Source organism: Coregonus lavaretus, assembly GCF_964263955.1.
Source record: "Coregonus lavaretus genome assembly, chromosome: 22".
In the NCBI taxonomy this organism is placed as follows: domain Eukaryota; kingdom Metazoa; phylum Chordata; class Actinopteri; order Salmoniformes; family Salmonidae; genus Coregonus; species Coregonus lavaretus.
This window is the reverse complement of record NC_140009.1, coordinates 36,370,720-36,396,708: the sequence shown is the minus strand read 5'-3', so window position 1 is coordinate 36,396,708 and position 25,989 is coordinate 36,370,720. Positions and strand designations below refer to the sequence as shown.

At 43.3% G+C, this 25,989-nt stretch overlaps 1 protein-coding gene across 8 annotated transcripts in view; it reads left to right on the top strand.

The window, feature by feature from the left end:
* The window catches only part of LOC311150389 (sodium channel protein type 8 subunit alpha-like), a gene marked incomplete at both ends in the record, with an annotated part of 66,630 nt that extends 41,993 nt beyond the window's left edge, over nucleotides 1-24,637 (top strand). For all 8 annotated transcript variants that reach the window (XM_084187836.1, XM_084187835.1, XM_084187833.1 and 5 more), the window contains 12 exons: nucleotides 1,205-1,378; nucleotides 1,804-2,160; nucleotides 2,414-2,887; nucleotides 4,416-4,536; nucleotides 4,815-4,969; nucleotides 5,983-6,156; nucleotides 14,810-14,932; nucleotides 20,914-21,198; nucleotides 21,549-21,740; nucleotides 22,117-22,221; nucleotides 22,885-23,155; nucleotides 23,487-24,637. In XM_084187836.1, the coding sequence (XP_084043962.1) occupies nucleotides 1,205-1,378; nucleotides 1,804-2,160; nucleotides 2,414-2,887; nucleotides 4,416-4,536; nucleotides 4,815-4,969; nucleotides 5,983-6,156; nucleotides 14,810-14,932; nucleotides 20,914-21,198; nucleotides 21,549-21,740; nucleotides 22,117-22,221; nucleotides 22,885-23,155; nucleotides 23,487-24,637 (3,582 nt within the window). The remainder of the gene's footprint in view (nucleotides 1-1,204; nucleotides 1,379-1,803; nucleotides 2,161-2,413; nucleotides 2,888-4,415; nucleotides 4,537-4,814; nucleotides 4,970-5,982; nucleotides 6,157-14,809; nucleotides 14,933-20,913; nucleotides 21,199-21,548; nucleotides 21,741-22,116; nucleotides 22,222-22,884; nucleotides 23,156-23,486) is intronic.
* Nucleotides 24,638-25,989: the final 1,352 nt, after the last annotated feature.

Sequence of the window (25,989 nt, the reverse complement as noted above, 5' to 3'; positions counted from 1 at the left end):
TCTCCGCTCTGCTCCTCTCCTTTCTCCCTCTCTTTCCCCCCCCCCCTCTCTCTCCCCATTTCTTACATGGGGCTGGCCTGTATACTGTAGGAGTGTCTGTCTCTCTCTCTCTCTCTCTCTCTCTCTCTCGCTCTCTCTCTCTCTCTCTCTCTCTCTCTCTCTCTCTCTCTCTCTCTCTCTCCTTTCTCTCAACCCCCCCTCCCCCCTCCTCTCCTATCATATGATTCTTCTGTGCTGCTGTTTCCTTGTCCCAGGCAGCACTCTGCTTCACGCTGCCTGCTCTGTCTCTGTGCTGCCTGCCAGGCTGGTGGGAGGCCTACATTCATATTTGATGCTGCTTGATCGATGAGCTCCTCTAAAATGGTGCCTGAAGACTGGCTCTTTCTTTCTGAAATCCCAACCTGTTTTTTTTTTCACATTAGCATTTCTGAGTCAAATTCCTGAGCTGCACATAGGATTTCAGCATATTGCTTAGGGCCTTAAGCCTACTAGCTAATGCAAGCTAAAGCTAAAGCAACTAGCTAATGCTGTTATCATGGATACCATTACAATTTCGACAGAAACACCATCAAAGTAGAGCTGATGCACATTAGGATTTCACTGTCTAGTTAGCATGTTAGCTAAAGCTACTAGTTAATGTTGTTAGCATGGATAGCTTATCAGTAGAACACAGTCTCTCTTTCTGTGGTATGGTTAGGATATTGATATTGATAGCAGCGGTTTGATCAATTTACAGCAGCTGAAAAATGTATCACTTTCAGTAAATTGTGAGATCAGTCTTTTACATATTAGACCAGTGTGTATTTGTTGTGAAATAGAAACATTTAAAATTTTAAAAAGATCATCTTCACACACACAAACGCACACACACACACACACACACACACACTCACACACACACACACACACACACACACACACACACACACACACACACACACACACACACACACACACACACACACACACACACACACACACACACACACACACACACACACACACACACACACACACACAGTGCTAGCCTCTTGCTAGTGGGCTACCTTAATTTCCATTTAAGGTAGTGCTCACTGCTCACTTTTTTAAGGAATTATAGTACGAGTTCCTACAGTACGTCTGACCTCTGTTTGTCGCTTTGAAAGGTAAATGTTTCAGTAGCAGTTACTCTAACTGACCTCTGACCTCTATCCGTCCCTGCCAGGTGTTCACAGGGATCTTTGCTGTGGAGATGTTTGCCAAGCTGGTTGCCATGGATCCCTACTACTACTTCCAGGAAGGGTGGAACTGCTTCGACGGCTTCATTGTGACCCTGTCGTTAGTGGAGCTGGCATTGGCTGACGTGGAGGGGCTGTCTGTGCTCAGATCATTCCGATTGGTAAACTGTCTTTTAGCCCCGCCCTCCTCCAAAATATACGTCTGTCAGTTGTGTACACAAATCATATCAATTCCACAGTGTGCATTGATTCACACACTGATTGATTACATGGTGTTGCTCAACTACAGCACTGTCTGTTGCAGTGATACATTTACTTGTGTGCAATACAACTTACTATATATACTGCCTTACTAGTCTATGTACTGCTAGTTTTCATAACTACTGCTACTTCTACCTCTCTATCAATTACCATACCAATACCCCAAGAGCCATTGCTGCAACCAGAACTGATCACTCAACCCCCTGCTGATAATGAATATTTTCATCTCTCCCTTCTTCTGTCATTCTCACATCCTCTCTTCCTCCCTCCCTCTCTTTCTTCCCCCCTCCCCTCTCCATCACTCTCTTCCATGCCCCTCTCTCAGCTAAGAGTGTTTAAACTGGCCAAGTCGTGGCCCACACTCAACATGCTGATCAAGATCATCGGGAACTCTGTGGGCGCCCTGGGAAACCTGACCCTCGTCTTAGCGCTCATCGTCTTCATCTTTGCCGTGGTCGGTATGCAGCTGTTCGGCAAGAACTACAAGGACTGTGTGTGTAAGATCGCCCTGGACTGTAAGCTGCCCCGCTGGCACATGCACGACTTCTTCCACTCGTTCCTGATGGTGTTCCGGGTGCTGTGCGGGGAGTGGATTGAGACCATGTGGGACTGCATGGAGGTGGCCGGACAGGGCATGTGTCTCATCGTCTTCATGATGGTCATGGTCATCGGGAACTTGGTGGTAAGTGTCCCCAGAGTGTGTCTTTGTAACAATGCTACCCTGATGGTTCTCAAACCGCGGTCGCCATAACCGAGGGTAGTGACCGTAATCACTGGCCCAAGAAACGTAACTCTCTGGGAGCAGTTTGCTGTCTTATGAACACCAGATTCGTTATACTACACATACCAGGTCCCATGTGTACACACATCTCCGTTGGCCATACCAGATCCACCCTCACGTCTGACCCAGTGTGTGTCTCCTCTCCTCCCTATAGGTGTTGAACCTTTTCCTTGCCTTGCTGCTGTCCTCGTTCAGCGCAGACAACTTAGCCGCAACAGACGACGACGGAGAGATGAACAACCTTCAGATCTCTGTCATCCGCATCAAGAAGGGCATCGCCTGGTTCAAGATCAAGCTGGCAGAGTTGGTGCTCAGCTTGACCAAGAAGCCACCGGTGGAGGATGAACAGAAACCTTTAGACGACATGTACAACAAGAAACTGAACTGTATCGCCAACCACAGTGGTGTGGATATCAACCGCGACCTGGACTACACCAAGAATGGTAACGGCACCACTAGTGGTATAGGGAGCAGCGTCGGGAAGTACATGATCGACGAGGACCACATGTCCTTCATCCACAACCCTAACCTGACCGTGTGCGTTCCCATCGCGGTCGGAGAGTCCGACTTCGAGAACCTCAACACCGAGGACTTCAGTAGCGAGTCGGAGAATGAGAACAGCAAAGAGGTGAGTGAACAGAGAGTTAGTTAGCCAAATGTTTAATGAATATGTTGTCATGAGAACCTGGTACGTAAATATGGCTCTGATGAAAGGTAGTACACGATAAAGAATAGGGTGCCATTTTAGATGCACCCAGAGTTTATCTCTTGATAATGATGTCATTGTAATGTTGCAGGAGGTAATTTTGGGATTATGTTGTAGTAATGTTGTGGTATTTTTGCAGGGGGTAAGTAATGTTGTGGTTATGTTGTAGTAATGTTGCAGCAATGTAGTAATGTTGCATGGGGGTAATGTTGTAGTCACCAATGTTGTGGTTATGTTGTAATAATGTTTTGGTAATGTTATATTAATGTTGTATTAATGTTGTGGTAATGTTGTATTAATGTTGTGGTAATGTTGTAGTAATGTTGTAGTAATGCATTACTCCATGGTTGTTGTTGTGGTCTCCTGGCTGTAAAGCATGGGTGTGGTCACCAGTGTAACATTAGTTTCCATTCTCCAAGGCTCTTATGTAACTCCATTACTCAATAGTATACACACACTAATATAGGAATGGCTACAGCCGTGGATGAAATGGATATCTGCTGACTGGTTTTAGTTTTTTTCTTAAAACGTTGCAAATACATTTAGGAGTATGGCTAGAGTGGATGGTTATTTGATATTCCATCTTTGTAGGCTAAAGTACATCTTAAATCTGTGGCATGTCATATTTTTAGGAATTGCAGTTTGCTGCTGTTGTTTTGATATTTACAGTTAAGTCTTATCATTTGCTTATTATTATGGTAGTTTAGCATTTAAGTCAACTTTAATCACTTATTGGAGGCTCTCATTTAAAATCTAGCCCTCTAATTTAATGTAAAGTCAAGGTGAGTTACAACCATGTCATTGGTTCCCTATTAATCATGTTATGTGTTTCCTCAAGGTCATATGCATAGGCTGCATTTAGAACTGATGACAGATCACACGCTTATCATGTAGACATGGGTAGACACATCTCATTTTGTGTATGACCAGAATGTATCTTAGTCCCAGGAGTATTTCTTCTTCTTCTTCTTCTTCTTCTTCTTCTTCTTCTTCTTCTTCTTCTTCTTCTTCTTCTTCTTCTTCTTCTTCTTCTTCTTCTTCTTCTTCTTCTTCTGTCTGTCTACCTATATGAAGCCTCGGGGAGGTAGCTATTTATACAGTAAGACGTCTAACCTCAGTGAGACCCAGTGTAATGCATGCAGCAGTATGTATAAATGGCTGTGAGAGAGTCTTAGCCATCAGTCATGTCTCTCTCTCTTGTCTGTCTCTCTCTGTGTACCAATACCCCAAGAGCCATTGCTGCAGACAGGGCTTTTGATCAGTCAACCTGCTGCTGATGATGTGTTTCCTCTGTCCCTTGTCCTGTCGTTCTCACGTTCTCTCTGTGTGTTCCTCTCTGTCTCTCCCTCTCTCTCTCTCTCTCTCTCTCTCTCTCTCTCTGCGTCTGTCTGTATCTCTGTGCATGTGTGTGTGTATGTATCTCTCTCTCTCGCTCTGTCTGTGTGTGTAGCTGGACGACACCAGCTCATCGGAGGGCAGCACCATAGACATCAAGCCTGACGTGGAGGTGGAGGCTGTGGTGGTGGAGGCTGTGGAAGAGTACCTAGACCCAGAAAACTGTTGGACACCTGGTAGGACTGCACCTTGCTCTTCCCTGCCCGGCCCCGCCCATCCGTGCCCTGCCCCAACCCTCCCCGCCCCCCTGCTCTGAACCACTCCTTGCCCTCCCTGCCCTGAACCACTCCTTGCCCTCCCTGCCCTAAACCACGCCCTGAGACTCCCTTGCCCTCCATGCCCCTCCCAGCCCCTCCCTGCCCTGCTCCTCCCAGTTTGTAATTTGTACATTATTTTCACATTTTTAGTAATGGTGTAATGTTGTGTGTGTGTGTGCCTGTCCCCTTCCATACAGAGTGTATTATCAAGTATCCATGCTGCGACGTGCCTATCACTCACGGGTGGGGAAAATATTGGTGGTTCCTGAGAAAGACATGCTATCTAATTGTGGAGCATAACTGGTTCGAAACCGTCATTATCTTTATGATCCTACTCAGTAGTGGGGCCCTGGTAAGTCACAGTGTGGAGCGTTAACACACACACACAAATGCATGTACACTCACACACACAGCGAGACAGAGAGGCTTTGGTCAATAGTTGTGCAGTAGAGAATAAGGCAGGGTGCCATTTCAGACGCAGAGAGGAGGTAGAGTGTGAGTGGAGAAGGTTGGCTATTTAAGGGCTGTGTTTCTCTCTGCCTGGCTATGAGGACATAGGACAAAACATGGAGTGGTGCAGTCAGCAGGCCCAGTCACTGAAGAGGGTGGGGGGAGGGGCCAAGCAGGAGCATCACAGCCAGTCACTGTACTAAGAAGGGTGGGGGGAGGGGCCAGGCAGGAGCATCTCAGCCAGTCACTGTACTAAAGGGGGGGGGGGGGGGGGGGTGGGGGGGGGGGGGGGGGGGGGGGGGGGGGCAGGCAGGAGCATCAGAGCAGAGCAGAGCTGGACTGAGGCTGTGTCCCAAATGGCAGTCTATTCCCTTTATAGTGCACTACTTTTGACCAAAAGTAGTGTACTACATAGGGAATAGGCTGCCATTTGAGCCAGGCAGCCATTTGAGACACACATGGACTCTCTCTGTGATTAATGGACTGTACCATTTATCTGAGAGGGGATCTAATGGACTGTGTGATTTATCAGATAGGATAGGGGGGGAATCTATTTCTGGTGCCAAGGGAGCTATGTCCTCAGGCATGACGTCAAATCAGCAGGGAGGGAATAGTGCAATCAATGATACATTTATACTGGAGATATTTTTGTATAATAAATCCTGTTAGTTTTTAGTCATGATTGAGCAACAGAACCGTTGTTGTATACATTTTCATCACTTTTAATGTAAATAGTCTGTTGACTTTATTGTGTTTCTAATCATCCATGATTTTTGAGGTATTCATTGTTGTACTTATATGGCTGAGGCAAATTATAGGCTATGTATTTTAAATTTGTCAAATAAAATCACAGAGCATGTTAATTTCCCCCCAATTCAGCTGAAGCGAACCGTGTATGTGCTCCCCCCCCCCCAGGCTTTTGAGGATGTGTACATCCAGCAGAGGAAGACCATCAGGACCATCTTGGAATACGCCGACAGTGTGTTCACATACATCTTTATCCTAGAGATGTTGCTCAAATGGGTTGCCTACGGATTCCACAAGTACTTCACCAACGCCTGGTGCTGGCTCGACTTCTTCATTGTCGATGTAAGTAACATTTCCTGATTCTTTACGGTAGATTTGGTAGCCATTTTGTAAAGGCAGGATAGGAAGCTAGGACCATAGAAATAGAATTGACTTGAAGGGGGTGGCCCATTCTAGGAAGTCTATTTCTATGGCAACCACACCCTGTTGAAGCAATGTGCTGTACTGTTAAAGTAGCTGTCCAGTGTTTCCAGATTTCTATGAAATATTATCAATAATTAATTACAATATGAGTGAAATAGTTTTCAAACATTTTTAATTAAGTATGTTAAAAAGCAGCTTTTCTGTGTTTGAATGGTGTGACCGTACCCCAACAACAGAATGGTGTGGGCGTATACAGGTCAATAAATGTTTGTATGACAAGTAAACAGCTGATTGGCCAGTTCAGCCAATGAGACATCTCGGACAAAAACATTACGTCATACTGTGAGGAAATAAAAAACAACATGTAAACGGTCAAGTTAGAGTTTGTTTTAAAGCGTTTTTTCTCTAATTTATGCTTTGGCCACAAATATGAGTATAGGATGAGTCAACAACATGATTTGAGTATGAGTTAACAGATTGTGTTTTTAAAAGTGAGATTTTCACTGGACAGTTACTGGAAGTTATCGCTTATAGAGGTATTCGGTACAGTGATTCCTAACATAGGCTACAGTCTGACAGGGTGTGGTAGGGTTGGGAGGGGAGGATGGATCGAGTAGAAAACGAACAGCAACTTCATGTTACGCAATGGGTGAAAAGACATGATGATATTCACATTAACAGAAAGTGTAGGATACATCAATCCTACAGTAGCCAATATCCAAATCCCAAGAGAACATGGAAATGTTTACTGTACCATGAGCTAGTCCATCAATTTTAAGTGAATCTATGTCTCTCACCACTTGCATTTCCATGAAGCAATTTCTCTCTCTCTCTCTCTGTTTACTTGGTTTCTTGTCAATATGAGATGCTTGAATATGAACGGCAATTCTCTGTTTGTGAGTTTGGATATTATGTGCCTTCATGTGCGATGAAGCAAGGAATTGTGCTCTCTCTGTTTCCCATCATGTGCAAATAGAAACCAATTCTATTGTTTTATGACATATCAGCGGTAAGACAAATGATTCAAATTTGATGATATTGGAATGTGAATGCTGGTAGCTAAGCAGCAGCACAAATTGGAATCAATCAGCCAATCAATAACCAAGATTATTGATCTACATATTCAAGCAATGCTCAGCAACAACAGGGTATGCGTCTTCTACTGTCTTCTACTGTCTTCTACTGTCTCTACTTTGTCTCTACTGTGTCCTCTGCTGTGTCTCTGACCTGTCTACAGTGTAATCTACTGTATGTCTACTGTACTGGATGTCTTTTCTATCTCTCAGTGTTATTGGTCATTCTCTGCTCCTTCTGTGAAACAACTCTGAAAGTCTTTGGAACAGTGGAATTTCTTTAATTCCATTCTTTAATTCTAAATTGATTAATTCATTCTAAATTAATCCAGGATCATTGAATTGATTAGTTATGGGAATGATAATTCACGGTTAGTTGCTTTAACAGTAATATATATATATATATATATATATATATATATATATATATATATATATATATATATATAAAAAAAAAAACAGGCTGAGAAATTCCTTCAGACTTGAAAGTTGACACCTCAGCAAGGGGCATTGTGTAATGTCATGTTGCCTAGATATGATCCAATCCCCTGACTGAACTGTATCTGTGGTGTGGAAATCCTGCTTCGATGGTCAGATTTGGCCAATGACCTTGGTTATTACCTTGTCATTGGAAAGATGAAGAAGCTCTCTTCTGTGTGTTTTGACTTCTTACCTCTCTCCTTGAACTAACCACCTCTCAACAGTCTCCAACACACCGTCTGTATGGTCCAGTCCAAGCCATCTCTGTCTGACAGGAGTTCTATCTAACCCCTAATGGCTGGAGGTTAGATATGATCAGTGGAGGCTGGTGAGGGGAGGACAGCTCATAGTAATAGCTGGAATGGAATGGAATGGTATCAAACACATTGATGGAATACGTGTTTGATGTGTTTGATACCAATTCCATTCCATTCCAGCCATTACTATGAGCCCGTCCTCCAATTGAAAGTGCCACCAGCCGCCACTGGAGATGATACAGTATGAGAATGTGACTGTTAACCCCATAGAGATCCTGTGATTCTATATGTAATTCCATGGTTGACCCATCTATTCTTAAACACTGAACAAACACTGCTGAGACACACCAAAAAGACAAATGGCGAAAAGCAGCGGGTGGCCGTTCTCTGTTGGCGAACACCTGCTGGGTGTCAACGAACAGTGGTGATACAATATGTAGACTCAAAATGAACAGAAAATGACTGCCGCCCGCTGTTTTTAGCCGTTGGTAGTCATGGTGTGTTTTGGCCTTTACAGTCACAGTATGCTGTATTGATTGGCATCAGCCATTGTCAGAGTTAAAGGCATGCTACACTGATCTCATTTTAGTAGAGCTGCTTCCTTTTCATGCCTTTTAAATTGACATTGTTACACAGTAATTCCCTAAGGAATAATCATCTTGAATTAATTAGTATTTTTGCTAACTGTTTTTAGTCAGTGTTAATGTCAAACTTGTTCCAGATATGGTGCTGTTTTATGTACAGTAGTAACTGCGGTAGAATATAGTTAACACTAACCTAAAACAAACAGTAGCTTACAATACAATAATGTAAAACACCTTACCTTCAGTGTTGATTCTGGTAGAACAAATTCTACCTAAATCTAATTGAAGTCCTATACTGTATGTACTGTATATATTTAAAGTACCACACATAGTTGTCCTCTCTATGGACTGACTGACTGCAATGTAACCCACGACCCAGAGCCATTGATATACACTACAATATAGTTCGGTGGTGAGTTTGGTGCTACGATGGGGTTCTATCGGAACACTTCACCAAACTCTGTATATTGATGGCTCTACCACGCCCCTCCCCACCCCCATCTCTACCCACAACCCTTGGCTTCAGCCCGAGCCAACAGGGTTGTGATGCACAGAGCTGCCGTGTGTTCATTGTTGCGGTGTGAACCAACCCTTGGGATGATGGTCGTACTGTACTACGGCCGTACAGTGGCCTACATTTCCCAAGATGCACTTGGGATGGTCATATGGTACGGGGGCCGACAATTCCCTCCCAAGCTGTCAATGTGTGACAACAAACTGTGACATACCCCACAACCCCTACCCCCCCTCCCTCCCTCCCTCGACCCAACCCCCACCCCCCTCCCCATCCTCCTTAAAGTCTTACGCTTCCTCTTACCCCAGGAATGTTGTGAGTGACCTTTGACCTTGTGCTGAGGTGATGATGTAATGATGGTGGGGCCAGGCTGGCCTGGCAGCCAGTCGGTAAGTTTGGTCCTCCAGACTGGCAGACAAGCAGTCAGTCCCTCTTATAATGCTGCCGTGCCTCACTGAGTCTAGGTCGTCCTGGGTAGTCCGTCTGTTTGTGGCCTGTCTGTGACTCTACTGTCTGTCATTGTCACTGTGATGTCTGTGGTTTGGTTTTAACCATGTTGTCTCTCTGTGGGCACCATCAGAAGGGGGACACCATCATTGCTTAAGTTTAGACGAGCATGTATTACTGTGTGTGTGTCTGTTTATCTGTTCGACATACCTTTTGTGTTTTGGTATATTTCTGTTGAGTTATCTTTTCATTGGCCTCTCTGGTTCTTGATTTTTATTGTAGAAATGTGAATAGCAAATGCAATTCAGTAGAATTACTATGAGAAGACAGAATAACTTACTGGACCCATGCTTTGTTTAGCCATACATTACTTACAATATGCCTCTTGTCTATTTGGTCCAAATGTTGAAGAATAGATTTTTATCAAATCATGTGCTTTACATTGTTGAGAAAACAGTCAGTTACAGTACACCGCTATCTTAATGACACTTTCTTAATTTAATAATGGAGATACAGTATTTCTTTGGAGACCAACATTTTTATGCAGGACTCAGTACTCTTCAATTATATAACCACAGTGCTGTAAGGTAGAATCTAAATCAAAACACATATTTCTAGTAAAGCTAGTAGCCAGTCGAGTTTGGGGATGGAGTCGTTATGTAATAGTGGAATGAGGCTGGATCCATCCATCCATCCTTTTATTTTATAAGACATTTAGACATTTTCATCATTGTTGTTTTTGTTCTGTTTGATTTTAGTTTCCGTTGTCTTTCTGTTTTTCTTTCTGTTTCTGTTCCACTGTTCCTCATTGGATCACAGCCAAGGGATGTGATTGGCCTTGCCTTGCAGAGCTCGACGCTGATTCGCTGAGGGCTGCAACACCCACACAGCAGGTCCCTTGATCTCTAAGGGGGAGGGGCACTCCAAGGGGTCAGGCTGAGGCTGAAGGTGACAAATACCCCAAATACTGTGACAGTAGAATAAAGGCAAAATCTTTATTTTATTTTGCATCTGTTTTAAAGGAGCACAATGAAAATAAGTCAGTGACTTTATTGTGTTATCCTTGATGTGCATGTTTATGTATTTTTTTAAATAATTGATTAATAAATTCAATCAATTCATCATTGCCCAGATCAAACAGCTTGCTGGGTTATTATACAGCTATACTGATTATTAACAAATGGGATGTCTTCAACTAAAATAATTGAGCTAGCTAGAATCTGAAGGAATTGTGTGTAATACGGAGTCCTGGAGACTCAGGAGCCCTTGAACCACATAACCCAGAGATGACTCATCATGAGTCATGAGTCCAGTGGTGAGTTCCATGCCGATAGCTTCATTGCTGTCAACTGGAATGACCAGCGTGCCATTGTACGTAGTATATCAGTTTTCATAGACTGTAGTACCACCAATGGCCTTAAAATCTAAATAAAGATTTTGCCTTTGTTAGAATCCCCCCTCTATCTGTGACTCTGGTCTGGTCAGCTTTGGATGTTGTGTTCTTTGAAGTGAGTTTGACCAGTATGGTCTGGTTGGCTGGTTGGAGTTGCCTTCACATGTTTTTACTGTGTTATACTGTTTTCCCTTTGTTAAGGAACTGGTGCTCTCTCGATTCCCAGTCTCACCACCTGAACAATGGCAGTGTGAGAGAGCGGGACAAACTTTTAGTGTTTGCCATTCTAAGAACTATTAGATGGACATCTGTAATGTTGAATCAATGAGATACTGTAGTGCCATTTAGTCACGTCAGGGTTGGGGTCAATTCTATTTAAATTCAGGAAGTATACTGAAATTACTAATGAGGAAAATTGCCATTGGAATTTCAGTTTACTTCCTGAATTTAGTAAAAAAGCCATTGCCACAACTAGCCTTGCTCTCCTTTCTTCACCGTAGGCCTACTGATCCTGCTCTCCTTTCTTCACCGTAGGCCTACTGATCCTGCTCTCCTTTCTTCACCGTAGGCCTACTGATCCTGCTCTCCTTTCTTCACCGTAGGCCTACTGATCCTGCTCTCCTTTCTTCACCATAGGCCTACTGATCCTGCTCTCCTTTCTTCACCGTAGGCCTACTGATCCTGCTCTCCTTTCTTCACCGTAGGCCTACTGATCCTGCTCTCCTTTCTTCACCGTAGGCCTACTGATCCTGCTCTCCTTTCTTCACCGTAGGCCTACTGATCCTGCTCTCCTTTCTTCACCGTAGGCCTACTGATCCTGCTCTCCTTTCTTCACCGTAGGCCTACTGATCCTGCTCTCCTTTCTTCACCGTAGGCCTACTGATCCTGCTCTCCTTTCTTCACCATAGGCCTACTGATCCTGCTCTCCTTTCTTCACCATAGGCCTACTGATCCTGCTCTCCTTTCTTCACCATAGGCCTACTGATCCTGCTCTCCTTTCTTCACCGTAGGCCTACTGATCCTGCTCTCCTTTCTTCACCGTAGGCCTACTGATCCTGCTCTCCTTTCTTCACCGTAGGCCTACTGATCCTGCTCTCCTTTCTTCACCGTAGGCCTACTGATCCTGCTCTCCTTTCTTCACCGTAGGCCTACTGATCCTGCTCTCCTTTCTTCACCGTAGGCCTACTGATCCTGCTCTCCTTTCTTCACCGTAGGCCTACTGATCCTGCTCTCCTTTCTTCACCGTAGGCCTACTGATCCTGCTCTCCTTTCTTCACCGTAGGCCTACTGATCCTGCTCTCCTTTCTTCACCGTAGGCCTACTGATCCTGCTCTCCTTTCTTCACCGTAGGCCTACTGATCCTGCTCTCCTTTCTTCACCGTAGGCCTACTGATCCTGCTCTCCTTTCTTCACCGTAGGCCTACTGATCCTGCTCTCCTTTCTTCACCGTAGGCCTACTGATCCTGCTCTCCTTTCTTCACCGTAGGCCTACTGATCCTGCTCTCCTTTCTTCACCGTAGGCCTACTGATCCTGCTCTCCTTTCTTCACCGTAGGCCTACTGATCCTGCTCTCCTTTCTTCACCGTAGGCCTACTGATCCTGCTCTCCTTTCTTCACCGTAGGCCTACTGATCCTGCTCTCCTTTCTTCACCGTAGGCCTACTGATCCTGCTCTCCTTTCTTCACCGTAGGCCTACTGATCCTGCTCTCCTTTCTTCACCGTAGGCCTACTGATCCTGCTCTCCTTTCTTCACCGTAGGCCTACTGATCCTGCTCTCCTTTCTTCACCGTAGGCCTACTGATCCTGCTCTCCTTTCTTCACCGTAGGCCTACTGATCCTGCTCTCCTTTCTTCACCGTAGGCCTACTGATCCTGCTCTCCTTTCTTCACCGTAGGCCTACTGATCCTGCTCTCCTTTCTTCACCGTAGGCCTACTGATCCTGCTTGCTAGACTCATGGTGCTCCGCCCCCCTTTCTTCACCGTAGGCCTACTGATCCTGCTTGCTAGACTCATGGTGCTCCGCCCCCCTTTCTTCACCGTAGGCCTACTGATCCTGCTTGCTAGACTCATGGTGCTCCGCCCCCCAATTGTGTCTGAGATACAGCAGGAAGAGGCGACTGTACAGGCCTACTGGTCACAGCAGCTCCCCTTCCTCTTCTAATGACAGGCATTGCCTACTTGAGGTTATCTCATCATTCCTTAACACCCCTACCTCGCTTCTATACAGTGCATACAGTAAGTGCTGCTGCCTATTGACCACCAGCTCTGGGCTAAGCACTCACTGAGAGGTCCAATGCATTATTATCTAGCTATAGCCTATGTGCAAATTACAACACTTCTGAGATGGAAGCAATTCATTTGTTGACTGTCGGTGTGTTGCCTTTCTATGAATGATAAATGTGAAGAATGATGACTAATCAATGTTTAACGTGTCAAGCTTAGGTGAATTCTTTGTGTTGATTACAGAAGAGTTACTGCTGTAAACTTTTCTTTGTGGCTAGTATTATGCCCGGATTCTAAAATCATGTTTGCAAGGACAAATAACACCTGATCAACGCTCATGAATCTTTAAAAAAAAATATATATATAACAACAACAAAAAAAGAACTCTGGCCCCATGACTGAGTGACATTGTTAAGATGTAGACAGTGATGCCTAGTTGGCGGCAGCTGCGGTACTGTGTGTGAGAGTAGGGGAGCAAGGTGGAGCGATTACCAGTATTACTTACCTCAGAAGTGCATAGCTTAGGGGTTGATTTGGTATTGGGCCATTGTGTGTGAGAGTGGGGGAGAAGCACCTGTTTCTTTGAGGTTGTGTGTTGTTACCTGTTCCTGTGTGTAACTCTACTGTACTCAGTGTCTCTCCAGTGGTCATTTAAGTGCCATCCAATGCCAAATAACTACTGTGTCTGATCTCCCCTTAACCCTCTATCTCAACCCTTTACTACTGTCAGTGTGTGGTTAACTGTATGAACTGTATGTGGCTCTCCTATTTGATTCTAATGCTGTGTGAAGATGATAAGATGATTTTGGGCAAAACAAAATGACGTACATGTACATATTTACCTGTATTCTTTCTCTTAGGTTCCGTTAGTTTGTCTGTCTTAAATTATATGGGATATTATGCCTCAGCAGAGAGCGACAGACATGGAGAGACAGTGTTAGAGGGGCCAGGGTAAGGTTCTACAAGTCTGTTGGGTTTTTATATTAACTTCTACAGGTTGTAACCTCTCTCCTTTCCTCCCTCCCTCCCCTCCTCCTCCTCCTCCCCAGTCCCCTTCGTTCGCCTGTCTGTATCTGTACTGAATCAGTCGTGTGCTGTGGCAAAACATTTTGGCCTATTTTTCCCTTCCTTTGAGTCTTATGCATTTCTTTTTCTCCTTTCTCTCTCTCTCTCTCTCTCTCTCTCTCTCTCTCTCTCTCTCTCTCTCTCTCTCTCTCTCTCTCTCTCTCTCTCTCTCTCTCTCAACCACAAGTTTCTTTGCAGGTACAAAGGAGTTTGTCAGGTCTCGTCCAACTGCCTTAAAATAACAGAAACAAACCCCTCGTCCTGCGGCCTACATACTACTGCTACTAAAACACTATGCACATAAAACCTATACTAAACATTGACTTTCTCTCTCAATGTATATACGTATATAAATGCAATATTATACATGTATATACATACATATAGATTTATGTGTGTATGTCAAGCAACTCTCTCCGCCCATGCCAGCCCTATTGCTCCAAGGGCTCTCGTCTGAGTCTCTCTTCTACCTTTCGAGAATATTCTCACTACTTCTAACAGTTTGGAACCTCTTTTGCTTCTCTGTTTGTGTGTAGGTGTCTATAATCAGTCTGGTAGCTAATGCACTGGGCTACTCGGATCTAGGTCCTATTAAATCACTAAGGACACTAAGGGCCTTGAGACCCCTCAGAGCCTTGTCACGTTTTGAAGGGATGAGGGTAAGAGCCAAAGCTAAGCAGCTGATCCTTACGCATGCCCATTCAACAGTTTATTAAAGCATGCTAGAAACTGAAATATTATCAAAAAGTAACCAAACAATATATTTTTTGATGACCAAAATTTTTCAAAATTTATTTATTGGGGGATTTTTAAAAATAGAAACTTGAAGAAACTAGTCAAGACAAGAAGTCACCTTTCCATGCACACACATCCTGTACCATACTTCACATACAATTTATATATAGATATATACACACACGTCATGATGCAGCTGGAAGTGTAAAGTAATGTTAAATATTAATGCTACAAAGTTATACAGTATTACCAGCAGAAACTATGTCACTGGTTTGAATTGAATAAAAAAAATCGAAATACTAATTGATATTTTCAGTATTACTGCTATGTACAGACATAAAAGGAACAAAAAATAGTGAACTAGAGGGATATGTCACAAAGCTGCCTCATCACATAAAAACTAGAAAATGAATTATTATTATTTTTTAATTTTTTTATGATTGGCTTGAGGGATGAGATAAAATTAATGTTAGTCAATGCTACATGTCAACAAAGCCAAACTACATAGCATTTCATAGAACATTTGAATCAACAATTGGCTGTTCATTTGGCCTGATTCTCAATCTCTGCTTTTAATCGAGAAGCCCCCCTCCCCCCTACCACCACCTGTCCCCAGTACCCCTAACCCACCTCAACTCTCACCCCAACCACTATACTCACCCTATCATTTAACACATCTATCTGGCACAGAGAACAACCAGTAGAAACCAGTAGGTACCAGAGACAGTCACACCCAACTAGGGTTGCATAAATTGGGTAACTTTCCCAAAAATCCCAGGATTTCCTGAAATTCTGGTTGGAAGATTCCCAGAATCAGAAGGGATATCTGGAAAACCTGGGAATTTGGGGAAAGTTATTATTTGATCTGATTAGTCTTTGTTGTGACTGGTGGTAGAGACAGGTTACAACTGGTTGTTGTCACCCGTAGTCCCTCTTTCTCTATCACATGTAGTCCCTTTCTATCTCCCTATCCTTGGACTGGTTGCGTTGTTTTCTAGTTTGAGCTTACCACCCTCTCCACCCTCACCCTCTCCTGAAGCCTCATATGTAAGCCCCCTTACCTCTACCCCTACCTCTCCTCCTACCCTTCCACTGCTCACTCCATCTTTGCCCAGTAGATCTGCTGGGCCTGCAGCAGGTCTCAGTCTGTTGGCTCCTCTCTGTTTCCTGCTTGTCCAGGATATATCTGCATCATCAGGGACTGAGAAAGAAAGCACACATACACTCCACACTCACATTGTTGTGGGTTTGGGAAGACAATATTTTCTAAGCTTCTGCCTGTGTCATTGTGATTATCACTTTGTGTAATGTTAAATGGCTGAGATGTTAAATGGCTGAATCGCAGAGGTCAGTTAAGTAATGTCAGTTAGTTCAATGTAGACTAAGGGCCTGAAACTCACAGCCCGCGGGCCAGATGCGGCCTGAGAGCCGATTTAATGTAAATGCAGACCAGATTCAGTATCTTAGCTTTTTTGTCTTCTTCTTGACCCTAAGGCAGAAGCTTAGGAAATATGCTGATAGGCTGCCATCTCACACAAGGCATTACTGTCCCCATGTCATAACACGATACATTACATAGCAACCATACTGCAGGTCTTATAGAGCTTCCTGCTTCCTGTTGCCTTCAGAAGTGAAACTGGGAAGCAACATCGTTTAGCACACTGGAGCTTTATCTTATATCTTATATAAGAGGAGTGGGTTGGGTTGGGTGGCCGGCAGGGCCGATATTATATTCAACTATTAGGACCGCATTAGGACAACACTCGTCTTTCTTAACCCCTAGACAGTCACAGAGCATTTCCCCCCATTCCTCTTCATAATGTCCCAAAAATGACAGACCAGGTGTAGAGGCTTAGACATGTGCCATGAACTACTATTACTACGGTACATGAGAGGTTAGCTAGCTAATCATCAATTTGACTGACATTTCCGTTCATACTGAAGTGCCCATTCATATTAAATATCCAGTGGCTAAATATGATGATGACATTGCAAATACAAGCTGATGACATCACAAAACGTTTAGGCCCAGGATTTATGGATGTAGGCTACTATACTTATGAGTCCACCTCACAAAAATGTACATGGTAGTCATTTTTGTTTAGTTTGCTCAGGTATGAGACTAGCATAGAATTAGAAGGATTGTATTTACATTTGACATTTTAGTCATTTTAGCAGACGCTCTTATCCAGAGCGACTTACAGTTAGTGAGTGTATACATTTTTCATACTGGAAAATATCTATGGCGGCTAGACTGGTCAAAATTCCAATGTCATTTTTGGGTGAAAAATCATGGTACATTTATTAAGGAATGTTGTAGTCAAACATTGCATTGCCCCAATGAATGAGATCATTCATTGGGTGTGTGTGGTAGGAGGTGAGGGTGGCCCAGTAGACTAATACCTGTAGCAGTGAAAAAACTCACCTTTACTTACTCATCAATTCAAGACAATGTCTATGTTCATCAATTGATTTGCCATTTTGTTTTGAAACATGAAATTAAAATTGACAAGTCATAGTAGTAAATAAATTGATAGGGAAGTACGAGAATGGAGAGATGACACCGACAACCATAATAATGAAAGAGATTCTGGAGAGTTAGAATGTTGAGAACTCTTGCTGACTTGAATTTTTCTGGCCGTTGCGATGGAAGGTTGTGTGATGGCGGAGGCCAATGCAAGTCAACAGCTCTGAGAGTGAGCAGCATAACACAGCTTTACAGTTGAATATATTGCAATGCTTAACATGCAATGGGCTATACCTACCTACCTGACTGCCTATGGTCACTTGTTAAATGCTATATCTTTAATTATGCTGCTTTGTAACCTCATTGTTACTTTTTGAGCAATGCAATGTACAAGCATGACACAGTCGCCAAGTCATCCTTACACCTTTCTTACTATATATTTTCTAATGAGCTTGCTCTCTAGTCTTTGGTTGCATTTTAATGTTTAGCCATAAAACATTTGTTATATTATTAACTTTAAATGTTTAAAAAAATACCTTCCAGCTGCATCATGTTAAAAACTTGCAGCAGACACGTTAGCAGGAAACATCATGAGTTACAGACCAATCACACAGAGACCTTAGAACCATGGCACCTTAGAACAGAGGTCTGAGTTCTGAGAACCTTAAAACAGATGTGTGAGTTATTAGAACAAATGTCTGAGTTATTAGAACAAAGGGACTGAATTCTAACTCTACACCATCCATTCCTGACTGTCCTTGATTTGTGTCAGAAGATACACAAGTGTCAAATCCACTTGTCAGATAGATATGTAACATAAAGACAAGCAACATTTTGGCCGGTTATCTCTTTATCTCTCTATCCAAAACATTTCTCTATCTGTTTATTTATCGATTTGAACGGTTCTTGAGATTGCACAACAATGCCATCCATGTAACAACACGCATGTACTCTAATTGCCGATGCACATTAAGCACTTTTGAAAGCTATTTTCCCTCTTTGCTTTGAGAATGTATTTATAATATATGATATATACAGGTATATATATTATATATGATATAAGGCTTGGCCAATTTGATTAAATAAGGCATGGCTAATATTACCTTGAATCTTTGAAAACAAGTTAAATTCTACTACCTCAGTAGGAGCAAGTAGTTCTCTCAGCATGTGCAGTGATATGTGTTCTCCTATGGGAAAGGTGGGAGGTGTGATATTAGTGAGATGATGCGGTATACTGCTAACTCTTTACGCATCGTGATGGTTCCTCTCAAAAGGTAGCTTTCCCTTCACAGCTATTTAATTTTTCACAATAGATTCATACATGTATTATTAGAAGTCCAAGAACAATGAGTAGCCTATGCGCTCTAATTCAGCTACTTCAGTAAGTTATTTTAATAACATTTTCTGGGATGCTCACACAGAAAGAAATTGGCACCCAACTACCTGACTCGTCCATTCTGGCCATATGGTGTTTATCCAACCCAAGTGCCATAGCAGCCAGTAATTCCATATGCCATCATTATTCAAGAGGAACAGTCAAAGGCCTACTGTAGAGAAGAGAGTACCTATGATGTCATCATTTACATGTTAACCTGTAAGAGAAGAGTTAACCTATATTTTTGGTTATAATAAAGACATCCAGTTATGCTAAGCACTAGAAGCATTTGTAAGTAATATTTCTCCAAGAACCAATGGGTAAATCAATAAATATCCATAATTGACATGACCATTGAACAGCTCCCAAAATCCCTGACTAGCTTTAAATAATCATTGCAAGGTCCTGCACATTGCTTAGAGTCTGCTGCTCCTGAAGCTCTCAGTCTGCTCTCTGTCTGCCTGACTGTATGCAAGGAGGGAATATGGCTCCACAAAACAAGTCTGTCAGCTAAAAACAGACGACATGCATGCTCAGCTCAGCTGTGTGCCTGAGAGCTGCTGGTCTGGTCGGCCTGCCTAACACTGTTAGTGAGATAGTGGTCAACCCCACTATGCACTACACTCTTAGAAAAAAGGGTTCCCCAAGGGTTCTTCGGCTGTCCCCATAGCAGAACCCTTTTTTGTTCTAGATAAAACCCCTTTTGGTTCCAGGTAGAACCATTTTGGGTTCCATGTAGAACCCTCTACATGGAACCCAAACGATTCTACTTGGAACTAAAAGGGTTCCTCCTCAAACCAACAAGGGTTCTTCAAAGGGTTCTCCAATTGGGACAGCTAAAGGACCCTTTTAGGTTCTAGATAGTGTAGGACGCTGAGCTTAGTGCACATCAGTGTTTGGAAGGCCGGTCTGTCCGGACGCTGGGTAGTGGGGAGATAGAAGCTGTAAAGGAGGCTAGGCGTGGGGCTGGTGATGTGGAAGTGGGACATAGTCTATGGGTTGCGTCTCAAATGGCACACTATTCCCTATATAGTGAACTACTTTTAACCAGAAAGTGCACAACTTTTGTAATATAGTAATGCACTAAACAGTATAGGGAATAGGGTGCTATTTAGGATGCACCCTATGGATCAGAATGCTTTCCATTGCATTGTGTTGAAATGATAGTGTTAGTCTGGGTGGAGGGTGTTTAGAGTCTGTCTTATGAAAAGGGACAGAGGGAGGGAGGGTGGTGAATGTTTGGGAAGAGATGAGGCTGCATACTGGTATGGCAAAACACTTGTAGTTCAATTTTCTGGACAGTTATATGCTCACTCGAAAGGAAAGTGGGGCATGTGCATGTGTGCGCAGACCCCTTAGGCCAGAGTTTCCCAAACTCTGTCCTGATGCCACCCCTGGTTGCACGTTTTGGTTTTAGCTCTAGCACTACACAGCAAGATTTAAATAATCAAAGCTTGATGATTAGTTGGTTATTTGAATCAGCTGTGTAGTGCTAGGGCAAAAACCAAAACGTGCACCCAGGGGGGGGGGGGGGGGGCCCAGGACCGAGTTTGGGAAACCCTGCCTTAGGCAATCCTAGCTGTGTGCTCGATCAGATCAAAGACTATTAGTTCTAATTAGAACAGAACTGATACTGCTCTTTCACTGTTATTCTATACTGTACTATATATGATTATACTATACTAAACTATACTATATTATACTGTAATATACTATATGATACTGTACTACACTATACTATGATAATCCTGTACTATACTGTACTACATTATACTAAACTGTACTATACTACAATATACACAAACATACTCTAACTATATTCTTAACTGTACTGTAAACTATACTATATTTCATACAAATATAATAACGTTGAAACACAATTTGTAATATGACTCAATAATAGAACATGGTACCTGTCAAATTCAGTTTCACTACCACTTTCTGCTATAAGATGCCATAACAGTATGCAGCTGCTCTGAGGGGGGTTGATAGGTATCATGGAGTATGTTTTGAGTCTCTCACACTGCTCTATCCTCCTGTGTCCCCCGTCGGCTCTGGCCTAGGTGGTAGTCAACGCCCTGGTGGGAGCCATCCCCTCCATTATGAATGTGTTGCTGGTTTGCCTCATCTTTTGGCTGATTTTCAGTATCATGGGGGTCAACTTGTTTGCGGGCAAGTACTACTACTGTTTCAACCAGACCGCAGAGGAGTACTTTCATGCCAGCGAGGTCAACAACAAGACACAGTGCATGGCCCTCATTAATCAGAACTTCTCTGAGGTCAGGTGGAAGAATGTCAAGATCAACTTTGACAATGTTGGCGCTGGATACCTGGCTCTGCTTCAAGTGGTGAGAGTGTCACTTCATTCTCTCCCCTCTGTCTCTCTTACCCCCCACCCGTCCGTTCACTGTTTTTATTCTCCCTCTCCCTTCCATCCTCTTGCACAGCGCTCTGAGGCTCTCCTCTCTCCCCCTCTCCCTCTGTTCCTCTCCTTCTTTATGCGTTTGTCCATTTATAGATTTTTTTTATACTGTTTTCCATATGTCCTCATTTCTTTCCATGTACAAGCTAAGCTCTTCTCCAGGACACACATCACATTTGGGTTTGAGTTCAACATTCTTTTTTCTTCATATGAAAATGAGACTCTTAACTTTTGTTTTGAATATTATAAGTTAATCGGATCTCTTTGTCTCCAAAGGCGACATTCAAAGGCTGGATGGACATCATGTACGCAGCCATAGACTCCAGAAGGGTGGAGGACCAGCCCATCTATGAAGACAACCTCTATATGTACATCTACTTCGTCATCTTCATCATCTTCGGATCCTTCTTCACCCTCAACCTCTTCATCGGTGTCATCATTGACAACTTCAACCAACAGAAGAAAAAGATAAGACTATTTTCTCTCCTCTTCCTCTTTCTCCTATTTTTGCTAAATGCTATAGTATATTATACGGCCTTGTATAAAAAAATTATAAAGGCTCAAACATGCTTATAACATGTTAAAAATTATTAAACCTGGATACAAAGTCTTACCCTAAATAGCATTTGAAAGTATCACAGTTGAATGTAGGTATTTACATTGTTTGCATACTGCTCTGAATGTGTAATGCAGCTACTGGTGTTACTGTCAGCGTTTGGCTAATGGTCTAGTGTTGTATCATTGGTTAGGGTTAGGTTTGGGTTGTAACCAAATCTTTGTTTATCCCTGTTCTTTAGGTTAGGGCTAGGGTTGGTTGTAACCAAATGTTTGTTTGTCCCTATACTTTGGAGGTCAGGACATCTTCATGACAGAGGAACAGAAGAAGTACTACAACGCCATGAAGAAACTGGGTTCAAAGAAGCCCCAGAAACCCATTCCCAGACCACAGGTTGGCTGTTGCTCTCTGCCTTTATTAGCCTGGCTTTTTATGGAGTGATATTAGTGCCGACAGTTTGTTGGCAGTAATATCACTCCATATTTGTTTAGCCAGCTCAGCACATACAGTATGGGACAAGGCTAGGTCTTTATGGTGTAAAACACTGCCACAAAAGATTGAAATCAGTATTTTCAGTATTTCATTGTTGACGGAACACTGAATAGTGATATGGAAAGATGACAGAGACTGTCGCCTTGTTGCTAGCGCCTACTCAACTTTGCAGTTTTCTGTAGTTTTTTGTGTTATTTGTTTTGCATTATTTGCTATTCTGATGTGTTTATTATTTTATATGACTTAGTATACATAACTGCATTGTTGAGGAAGAGCTTGCAAGGAAGCATTTCACTGTACTGTTTACACCTGCTGTATCCTGTGCATGTGACAAATAAACTGATTTGATGTTAACACTGAAATATGGATTTCAATCGATTGTGGCAGTATTTCCCTGCGATTAACAAAATGTGTGTGTCGTTGTTGTTGTTGTTGTTGTTGTTGTCTGTGTGTGTTTCTCTGCATGCGTACGCGTCTGTCTGTGTGTGTGTGTGTGTGTGTGTGTGTGTGTGTGTGTGTGTGTATGTGTGCATGTGTCTTGCTGTTGTCTCCTTGTCTCTACAGAACTATATCCAAGGGTTGGTGTTTGACTTTGTGACCCAGCAAGTATTCGACATCTCCATTATGATGCTGATCTGCCTCAACATGGTCACCATGATGGTAGAGACAGACGACCAGTCGGATGAGACGGAAAACATCCTCTATTGGGTTAACTTCATCTTCATCGTGGCGTTCACCATCGAGTTCGTCCTAAAACTCTTCGCCCTGCGCCACTACTACTTCACCAACGGCTGGAACGTGTTCGACACGGTCGTGGTCATCCTGTCCATCGCGGGTAAGTAGAGTGAGGCTGTGTCTAAAATGGCACCCGGTTCCTTATGTAGTGCACTACTTTTTGTCCAGGACTCAGCGAAAAATAGCTTTTTGTGTGCACTACATCATAACGCACTGATTTTTATCAGTTTGGTGGAAACAATCCGCTGGTGGGAAAATACAATATTTTCTTTATGCCGATTGTAGAATATTCGCATGAAATTCTGTCGCCAATTGGATGGAAACGTAACTATAATTCCAAAGGGGAGAGACATTTTTAAGGTAGACATTGTGTTGAGTCATTTCTGCTGACTGTGTACTCTCTGTCTTGTCTCTACCTTCTTCCTCCACAGGCATGTTCCTGGCTGACATCATTGAGAAGTACTTCGTGTCTCCAACCCTTTTCAGGGTTATCCGATTGGCTCGAATTGGCCGCATCCTGCGTCTGATCAAAGGGGCCAAGGGCATACGGACTTTACTCTTCGCCTTGATGATGTCACTTCCTGCCCTGTTCAACATCGGCCTCCTGCTCTTCCTGGTCATGTTCATTTTCAGCATCTTCGGAATGTCCAACTTCGGCTACGTCAAACACGGGGCCGGGATAGACGACATGTATAACTTTGAGACCTTCGGGAACAGCATGATCTGCTTGTTCATGATCACCACGTCTGCAGGCTGGGATGGTCTCTTGCTCCCCATCCTCAACTACTATCCTGACTGCGACCCAACCATGGAGAACCCAGGTGCACCGTCTACAGGCAACTGCGGCAACCCCTCAGTTGGCATATTTTTCTTTGTCATGTATATCATTATTTCCTTCCTTGTCGTAGTCAATATGTACATCGCCATCATCTTAGAGAACTTCAGTGTAGCGACAGAAGAGAGCGCCGACCCGCTCAGTGAAGACGACTTCGAGACCTTCTATGAAATCTGGGAGAAATTCGACCCCTCCGCTTCCCAGTTCATCACCTTCCAAAAACTGGGTGACTTTGCCGACACCCTGGAGCACCCTTTCCGCGTTCCCAAACCCAACACCATCGAGCTGATCGCCATGGACATGCCCATGGTCAGCGGTGACCGCATCCACTGCCTGGACATCCTGTTTGCCTTCACCAAGCGCGTGCTGGGCGACAGCGGGGAGCTGGATATGCTACGCACGCAGATGGAGGAGCGCTTCGTGGCGGCTAACCCCTCCAAGGTCTCCTACGAGCCCATCACTTCTACACTGCGCCGGCGCCAGGAGGATGTATCCGCACGATGCATCCAGAAAGCCTACCGCGCTCACCTCCTTAAACGGGGCTTCATCTGCAAGCGCAGGCCCAAGACCAAGCTGGAGAACGGAGGGACCAACAACCAGGAGAAGAAAGAGAGCACACCCTCCACCGCCTCTCTCCCCTCCTACGACAGCGTGACCAAACCTGACAAGGAGAAACAGGAGGAGAACGAGGGGGAGAGGAAAGAGAAGGACAGAAACCAAAAAGATGAGCGGGAATCTAAGTGTTAGTTAGGGTTCAGTGACTGTCATTAGTAAATTAAGACACACAGCGAGAACAGACTCTGAGCCCAACAAACAGACAACTGTATAAAAAGATAATTAGCAAGTTTTAAAAAATGTATGAAAACGATACAAACAAAAAAATGTTTACAGACTTAAATACAATACAAAATGAAGGATCGAGATTTGTCGTTGGATACTTAGGGTCGGTTGAAGAAAACCACCGATGGCGATGTACATGTTGCCCACGATAAGGATTTAGTTAGGATACCATCATTATCACAAAAGGATTTTACTGCCTAATGATGAATTTCTTCTTTATATCTTGGAAATAATGTGAGGAAGAACCATGATAATATAAATAATTATCAATAATAACTCAATAATAATAAAGGTGTGCCCGCCATTGGCATACTACATATTACATATATGTTGGGGATTATCGAAAAAAAGGGACAGAAACCCCTGCAAACAAGATGGAGGGAGATTTATTGGAGCAAAGAGTCTCTGACTGCCACCACCCTGTGTGGACGAGCCCCTGCAGCGAAAGGTCCACCACTATGGGAGCACCCCAGGTGTGGAACGGAACGGAACCCTACAGAACTCTCTAGAACTGTTCTACTACGCAGTCTGACCGGGCCTCTGTAACATCCAGTTCCAGTACCGTCCTTCTTATCAAGGAAACATATACAATAATCAACATCTAAGCAAGTTTTAAATACGAAGAATGAAAGATTAGAGAAAGAAAGGAAAAAACCCAGAACAGTAGACAAAGGGTTTTTACTTTTCGTTTGTTTGTGCTGAATATACTTGCGTCTTTACATTATTTGAGCAGCAAAAAAAAAGAACAAATAACATTTAGCCCATGTCACACTAGTCTCTTCATCTTCTCTCTCTTTGTTATACTGACATTATGAAAAATACATTTTCTACATGGGCTTTCACACTGTCACACTGGGTAGGGGGCATTAGTCAATGTTTAGACTTGGGCTGAAGAAGGGCGGGGACTCGCTCTGACCGACCGAGTCTCAGATAACTAATAATTATTGTGCTCGTTCAATGCATAGAAATGACTTGCATGAAGGCATGTTTTGATCAGGAATCATGCATGACGTAATCATAGTCCACAAGACACTAATTCTCTGACCACTACAATGGCTTGACCATACGTTTGAGGCCGTCCACTGGAAAAATGTATATGAGAAATATAACTGGAAAATGATTTATATATGATATATATAAACATCTATATATACAATATTGAAGGAATAAAGTGGTATGACCTACCCTTTACTATATAATGTTGCTTTTCAACTGCCAGACCGATCTTTTTATGAAGCCCGTTGGGATTTTAACAGAGG